The 8,087-nt window shown below is 50.4% G+C and overlaps 1 protein-coding gene across 1 annotated transcript in view; it reads left to right on the top strand.

The window, feature by feature from the left end:
* Window positions 1-6,536: 6,536 nt before the first annotated feature.
* The window catches only part of TBC1D10A (TBC1 domain family member 10A), a 30,145-nt gene continuing 28,594 nt past the window's right edge, over window positions 6,537-8,087 (top strand). The window contains exon 1 of the mRNA XM_057527304.1: window positions 6,537-6,817. Within this exon, the coding sequence (XP_057383287.1) occupies window positions 6,609-6,817 (209 nt within the window). The 5' untranslated portion in view covers window positions 6,537-6,608. The remainder of the gene's footprint in view (window positions 6,818-8,087) is intronic.

Raw genomic sequence — 8,087 nt, 5'->3', positions numbered from 1 at the left:
ATAACATGCCTTCAACATGCCAGGACCACAAAAGAACACAGACAGATGGGATGCAGTTCCTAGGTCAGTGGGCAGCATGCAGATGAGACTAGAGGGTGGCAGTTTCCTGCAGGCCAGGGATCACTCATCACCTGATAAGTGACCTTGGGCAGGTGGCTTATCCTGAGTGAGCACAAGTATATGATGAGGTTTTAAAAAAAAAAATGTGTTCATTTTAAAAATGCTTCATTGTGCCAAGGCCATGAACTATTTTAAGAACTTTATAAAATTTAGCCAACTACCCCTTATTGTTTTAAGCACTTTATCAATTTTAACTCATGTAAAATTTTTTTTTTTTTTGGCTGCACTGTGTGGCTTGCAGGAGTTCAGTTCCCTGACCAGGATTGAACCCAGGCCATGGTAGTGAACGCCTGGAATCCTAACCACTAGGCCGCTAGGGAACTCCCTAACTCATGTAATCCTGATGTGGGTGTTCCTGTTTTACACTTGAGGAAACTGAGGCACAGAGATGCTGAATCACATGCCCACAGTCACACAGTAAGAAGATAAAAAGAGAATGTGTGCAAAACACTTGTCAGTCCTTGCCCCATAGTAAGGGCCAGACACAGGCTGTTATTTTTGGAGTTGTGCTGTCACAGGGAGGTAGGTGCTGCTGTGGGTGGGTGTTCACAGGGAGGAAGGTGAGAGCCTGTTGATAACCATTTCCTGGTTTTAAACCTAAAGTTGATTTCATTCTGAAGATCTCGTGTGTTTATCCCGAGAGTTCCTAGTGCCTTTTCTTTGCAGTCCTTCCATTTCATCCTATGCAGTCATCTCCCAGGCCCAGAGGGGTGAGGCCATTCCCAAGGTCACAGTATTCTAGTCACCATCCCCTCCACCCCCTCACCAAGCTCAAAGCTTCCAACTCTAGACCTAGGGCTCAAGTGGCCCTTCTGCAGTGCCAGTTATGTGGCTCCATTACGAACTGCTCACGTTTTTAACTTGGTCAGTGGGATGTTATTCCTCACTCTGACGTTTGCTTCCCGCCTGGTAGCTAGAAGTTTCCCCCAGGGGCCAGGGCTGAAATTTGGCTTCCTGAAGCTCCAAGGTTTGGGTGCCTGTAGTGAGCCCACTGCTGGTTGCTTCTCCCTGGCTAACACCAGAAATCCCCTGAACACCCCCTGGGTCTTGTTCCAAGAGGGAAGGGGGTCAGTAGAGCTGGGGGAGTCCCATACTTCAAGCTCTCCTTTCTTCCTAGGATTGGCTCTGGGGCCAATCTCTCCTTCACAGGTTGGCAGATCTCACCGGCCTTCCGTGACTGAGGCTGCGACTGGAGGCCGGGAATGCTGCTGGGTGGAATGTGAGTGAATGGGTCCTTTGAGCTGCCCTCTGGGGCCCAATCTCAGCTTCCTGGAGTTCCTGAATGAACATCTGTCCTGGCTTACTCAGTTGAAGAAGACCCATTGACCAAACAGCTTTGCGATTGTCAGTGGCTGCAGGCCCAGCGTGCAGCCCAGTGCTCTGCACTTCTTGTTTAGAACCCGCAGCATGTAGGCAGCGCCTTGCTTGCACAGCTTTTCTGATTCTCACTGCATGCCTCTGAGGATTATCTGGCCCATTTTTTTAGATAAGGTGGATACCCAAGGCCAGTGAGGGCTCTGGAAGGCCAAAGCAGCTCTTCTATTACTGGTGACCACACTGTCCTCACCACTTGGCCAGACCAGACTGAAATGGGGAGAAATGCTCCTGTTGTGAGATTGCCAGGAAAACCCGGCATGGCTTGGTGCTTTCAGGCTCACTGTAATTTTAAAGACTTGCATGAAGAGGGCTCTAGGAGTAGTAGACATTAAGAAATTTCACTTTCAGTTCCACCAGCTGCTTGAGATGAGCACTTACCATGTAGCCCAGAGGAGGCTACTAATGATTAGACGTATTTCACGTTTTAAAATTACGTATTGTATTAAGAGAATGTGTACAAAAGTTATATCAGGATACTTAAATTGAAATATGTGATATACTGTAATTATAGCAATCTTTACAGGTAATATTTCATTTATCCTTATAATGCAAAAATCAAAAAGGTAAAAAAGTACAATATAGCTCATGTTTAAAAGTGCATGAGGGGCTTCCTTAGTGGTGCAGTGGTTAAGAATCCGCCTGCCAGTGCAGGGGACACGGGTTTGAGCCCTGGTTTGGGAAGATCCCACATGCCGTGGAGCAACTAAGCCTGTGCGCCACAACTACTGAGCCTGCGTTCTAGAGCGCACGAGCCACAACTACTGAGCCCGCGTGCCACAACTACTGAAGCCCGCACGCCTAGAGCCTGTGCTCTGCAATGAGAAGCCCGTGCACCACAACGAAGAGTAGCCCCAGCTCGCAGCAACTAGAGAAAGCCCGCGTGCAGCAATGAAGACCCAACGTAGCCAAAAATAAATAAATAAATAAATAAATTTATTTAAAAAATAATAAAAGTACATGAGTTAGTATTTAAGATTCTTAAAAGTTACTTTTTAAAAATAAAAGTGAAATGTAAGTTCTTAAAGTTCAGATTTTTAACTATCTGATTTGGGGATTTGATGTTAACTGTGTACATTGTTTTATTTTAAAAATACATGTAAGTGAGTAATTCTAGGTACCCTGAGTCATACAATCGTGAAGCAGGACAAGATACACTCCTATTCTTTATCATATTACAGAGAAGGTACTACTGTTGCCTTAAGCTAAGTTCAGTTAAGCAAGTCAGTGTTCCCTAGCCCTGAGCTGTGGGGATGATTAGATTAGGGGTAGGCATGTGTCCTCGTATGGAGTGAAGGAATGCAGCCTCCCCACCATCGAGCAGAAGCTACCAGAAGAGTCACCCATTGTATGTATGGATGGAAGAAGCATGTGAGCCTGGAGCTGCTGCCATGAGGGGCTCTAGCTTGAGGATAAAGCAACCACAGGAAAGAGGACAAAGAGAAAAGGAGAAAAAGGAAAAACAAGGCTAATATCCTTGGTGACAGTCTCTGGATCAAACTGCTCCTGAAGCTTATGTACCTGTGAATGTTTTTAAGCTCTGGGACCCACTAAGTGCAGTTTTGGGTTAAACCCATTTGAGTTGTGTTCTCTGCCACTTACCAAAAGATTCTTAACTGTTATCCTCAGTGTAGGCATAAAGAAGCTTTATAGTTTGCCTACTTTTCATAGGCTCCTGGGCACCAGCTACATACCTTCTGAACCTCAGCTCTGCTCTCATTATGGATAAAGGCTGGTATCTGGACATCTGTCTGCTCCTGGCGAACACTGACAGATTTCCCAAGCACATTCCAGGATCCAGGAGAGGGGACTGCGCGTGGGCTCGTGTGAGGGCCTGAGCCAAAACTTCTAGGAATGACCCCAGTAGGATGAGACTCGAGTTTTTCAACACATTCCTATAGCCCTGGCCAAGCATCTCTCATCATCCTCAAAAGAACATTTACAGCAGCCAGTCTACCAGGATGTTTCACAGCATTGCCAAAGGCCTCTTATTTTATACTCCAGTGAACGATGTGATTCTGTAGGGCATTCCTTTGGACCATTCATTCATTCATTCATTTCTGCTTTCTTTCTCCAGTCTAACTACACCATCTTCTGAGCCTGCTTCCCTTGCAAGGGCTTTGTACTTGCTGCCCCGCTTCCCATATAGCCGTCTCCCAGATCCCTGCACAGAGGCTTCCTCATTTCCTTCTGCCCCCACCTCTGCCCACCCCCTCCCCCAGGGGTTACTAGGATAACATCAAATAAAGAGTTCTGGATTTTGAAGTGTAAAGAACTAACATTAAGTATCTACTGTGTGCTGGAGGCTTGACTCTTCACCAAGTAATTACTGACATTCCTATTTTTCAGAGGAGGAGATGGTCTGAGAAGCTAAACAATTTTGCGTAAGAACATCCAGTTATTGAGGGGCAGAGCCATGAAGCGAAGTCTCCCAAGCAATGTGCCATTAGTTAAATTAGGAAAATTCCCCTGCTGCAGCCACAGGCTGTGGTGGGAGACACTCAAGATAATAATGAATTTGCTAGTGCTTGGCAAACTACAAATGCCACCACTTCTGGCTACCATTTACTGGGAATCTCCATGTGCCAGATGTTTACCATGTACTATCACACTAGAAGTCTCAGAACAACAACTCCGAGGAGATATTTTTTCATCATTTCCATTTTACAGATAAGGAAATGGGCTCAGAGAGAAGTGATTTGCTCAAGGTCACACAGTGACGGCAGAGATTTGAATCCTGGGTGGTGGTTTTTGTGTTTTTTTTGGCCACACCCCCCGTGTGGGTTGCAGGATCCTAAAGTGCTGAGTTGTGACCACTGGACCACCAGGGAATTACCCTGGGTGGTCTTATGTAAGAAAACCAGAAGCTGGAGCATCAAGGCCTTAACTTGAGGTCAACATCTATCTAGTCTCCCAAGGAAGGACACATGGATGCTTCTGACCTGCTCCTCCAACCCCACCCCAGATACCCCTGGAGTAAACATCACTGTACATGTGCCTCACAGAGCTGAACGTGTTTGGGATATGAGCCTAGAACCAGAATTATAGTCAAAGGGTTGTGGGTACTTTGTCAGGCTTGGTGCTTCACATCTGATCCACGTGCACCTGACTCCTCTTTCTCCCTTCCCTGGGATAGGCCCACACCCCGTTGCGAGGCCTACTCTGTCCTTCCTGGGAGCTTGGGACTGAGAGCCCACCACTCTGTCTGGAACTACTAGAGAGGTGGAACACGTCCTCCCAGACTGAGAGTTTAAGACCGAATTAGCATGTGTCTGCTGTTGCCCTGTTTATGGAAAACAGAAGCCTATGGAATGTCAAGACTGCACAGTGAAGTCTTTAAGAATGTCCGGGCCACATGGCATTAAGGAAACGGCTGGTGAGATCACTCAGGGCTTAAGACCTCCCCTCTTAGGGCTGCTTTGGGCCTCTTAGCAGCCTGTCCCAGGCTCTGCAGCTCAGGCCTGGCTCTTCTAGTCCCTTCCCATCTCTGGGCCTGTCTCCTGATAGGTCTACAGGGGAGTGTCAGATGACAACATGGTTGTGACTTAAGAGCCAAAAAGTGCTGGACCTAAGTGAGGAACTATCATTATGACTCCATGAGTTGATAATCCGTGGGGTCAGAAGTAGGCTGCTGGGAGCTAAGTCTATATAGATAAAATTGGCCCATGCTTCCCAATAGAAAATGTTGGTAAGAGCTAGGTTCAAATCCTGGCTCTGCCACAAGCTAGTTCTGGGACTTCAGGCAGCTGACATCACTTCCCTGCACCTCAGTTTCTTTAATTGTAAAATGGGACTAAAAATAGTATCCAACTCCTTGCTAAAAGATTATAAGAGATGGTGTGACCAATTTGGAAAACAGCTTGCCAGTTCCTGAAAAGGTTAAAGACCCAGCAATTCCCACTCCTAGCTATTTACCCAAGAGAAATGAAAATAAATGTCCACACGAAAGCTTCTACCCAAATGTTTATAGCAGCACTATTTACAATCACCACAAGGTAGAAACAGCCCAAATGTCCATCTACAGATTAATGGATAAACTGTGATATGTCCATACAATGGAATGGTTTTTGGCCCCAAAAAGGAATGGAGGTACTGATACATGCTACAACATGGATGAACTTTGAAAACATGTGAGGTGAAAGAAGCCAGACACAAAGGCCAAATACTGTATGACTCCATTTATATGAAATGTCCAGAAAAAGCAAAACTATGGAGACGGAAATTTTAGTGGTTGCCAGGGACTGGGGGAGGAAGGATGGGGAGTGACTGGTAAGGATAGGAATTTCTTTTTGGGGTGATGAAAATGTTCTAATACTAGATAGTGGGGATGGTTGCACAACTATAAATATGCTTAAAACAATTATACACTTTAAACAGGCGATTTTTATGGTATGTTAATTATATCTCAATAAAGCTGTTGGAAAAATAAAAATTAGAAGAGAAAGTAGGTAGAACTCGGGGCAGTGAGTAGCTCAATAGTCGTTGGTCATTAATCTTACTAATTAGGCCTCTCTAATTTAAAGCCCCAGAAACAGTGAGCAGGGGGAAGGAAGGGGCTGTTGAACTTCTAGCTCAGCCTAGGTCTTTAAGCCGCCGAGTGTCCCTGGGCGTGTCCCCGGACCCATCCCGCATCTCAGAGTTCCTCATAAATGAATGGGAGAACAATCCCCACCCACGTCCCTAGGGTCTCGCGAGGAGTGGGGGGGGTTCAGGAGGCAGAGGCGGAATTCCCAGAGGGAGCCCTCGGTCTCGGCCTGGGCGGTGCGGCAGGTGTCGGGCCAGGCCTGGGCTAACCCGGAAAGGCCCGAGAAGCTTTTTCAGGTGAGTTCTAGTGATTGGCAGCCCAGGGGGGAGGGCTTCGGGTGACGGCTGCCCCGCCCCCTCACGTCGGGCCTGTTGGCGCCAGCCTGGGGGAGGTGGGCGGGTCCCGGGGTCTGCGGCGCCCATTGGGCACGGGGGGGAGGAGGTGCCAGGGAAGGCCTAGGGCCCCGCCCCCGGCTTTGTGGCGACCAATGGGCGCGGCTCGTGGGCGGGGCGTCGGCGGCGTCGGCGGAGGTCGGGCGGCTGAGGTGGATGAGGTGGCCGCTGAGGCTGAGGCGGCGGGCGCGGCAGGGATGGCGAAGAGCCGCGGAGAGAACGGGCCGCGTGCGCCTGCAGCGGGGGGGAGCCTGTCGGGGACCCGGGAGAGCTTGGCCCCGGGCCCCGACGCCGCAGCCGCCGACGAACTCAGCTCTTTGGGCTCCGATTCAGAGGCCAACGGCTTTGCCGAGCGCCGCATCGACAAGTTCGGCTTCATCGTGGGCTCGCAGGGCGCCGAGGGCGCGTGAGTATCTCCGGGGTTCGGAGCCGGGGGGCCGGCGGCCGGGGGCGGAACCCGCGTGGGGTCCTCGACGCAGACAGAGCCGCTCTCAGAAAGGACAGACACGTCTCCCTTCCAACCAGGAACAACCGACCCCTTGTCTCCCTTGCCCCACCCCCACCTCCCCCCCAGGCTGACTGACCCACTCCTAGGAAGGGCCGACTGGGCTCTCCTCACCAGTGCGGACTGGTCGACAGATACCTGTCCCACCCCCAGCGCTGCCACCCTCGCCTTAGGGCTGGCTGACTCGGCCAGCCCCTGACAGGCTCACAGGTGGCCACCCCTCCCCCAGCAGACTGCTATTCTCCATACCCAGCCTCCCACGAGACCCACAGACGCCCTTGTCTCAGCGCCCCACTACCCCCACTTCAGGGGGACACCTTAGGCAGACTTCAGAGGGACGGGCTGCCCTGCCCCCACCGCACTCCGGGACAGACTGAGCCTCACCTCAAGACACACGGACCTCTGGATGAACTGACATTGGTCAGCTCCCTACCGCTTTGGGACAGACAGTCCTTTCCCCTAATGGAAGGGTCAGAGAGTGCCCCCCTCTCCCCCCTCAGAGGCAGGTTTCTCCCTGTCACCAGCAACAGGTGGGCAGGCACTGCCTCTTCCCAGTACCCACAGGATGATGGTACCTCACCTCCAGGACAGACTGTCAGCTGTCTCTGTGTATGCTGTGGAAGCATGCACCTCCTCTCCAAATGCAGACTGGGCGGGAGGCAAGGAGACAGCAGGGTCCCTGCTCATAGCACACCCAGATCCCCCACACCCAGGCACCCAGCTGGCAGGCAGAGAAATGTGAGGCAGTGGAGCAGCACCTTCCCTCCAGGCAGGGTAAGCTGAGCAGCCACACTCTGCCCCCACAGAACTCCCTGAGTCCAGTCCTCACAGAGATCATATGTATGGGTTGGTGATGCCCTTAGGAAAGATGGACTCCAGACCCCACTCCCATCCCACCTGTCCTATCAGCCTCTCTTATGACTTATGGAAGAGCCTTAACCATCTGTAAGATCCCCACCCCACACCCCATAAAGGTCCCTTCTGGGATTTTCCGCAGTCCCAAAGCCTCACATTCACCAGGCCTCCTTCTCCTTTGGAGAGCTGGAGAGAAATGCAGGCCCCTCCCCTAAGGAGAGTTCTCTTTTACCCACTGAATCTGTCTCCTCCAGCCTCTTCCCACTTGTTCACAGCAAGCTAAGCCTAGTCCAGTCCAGGACTCAGAGAGCACCCC

The sequence above is a fragment of the Balaenoptera acutorostrata genome, chromosome 13 (genome assembly GCF_949987535.1).
Source record: "Balaenoptera acutorostrata chromosome 13, mBalAcu1.1, whole genome shotgun sequence".
NCBI lineage: Eukaryota > Metazoa > Chordata > Mammalia > Artiodactyla > Balaenopteridae > Balaenoptera > Balaenoptera acutorostrata.
The sequence above is the reverse complement of the archived record's forward strand: the minus strand, read 5'-3'. Positions and strand labels throughout refer to the sequence as shown.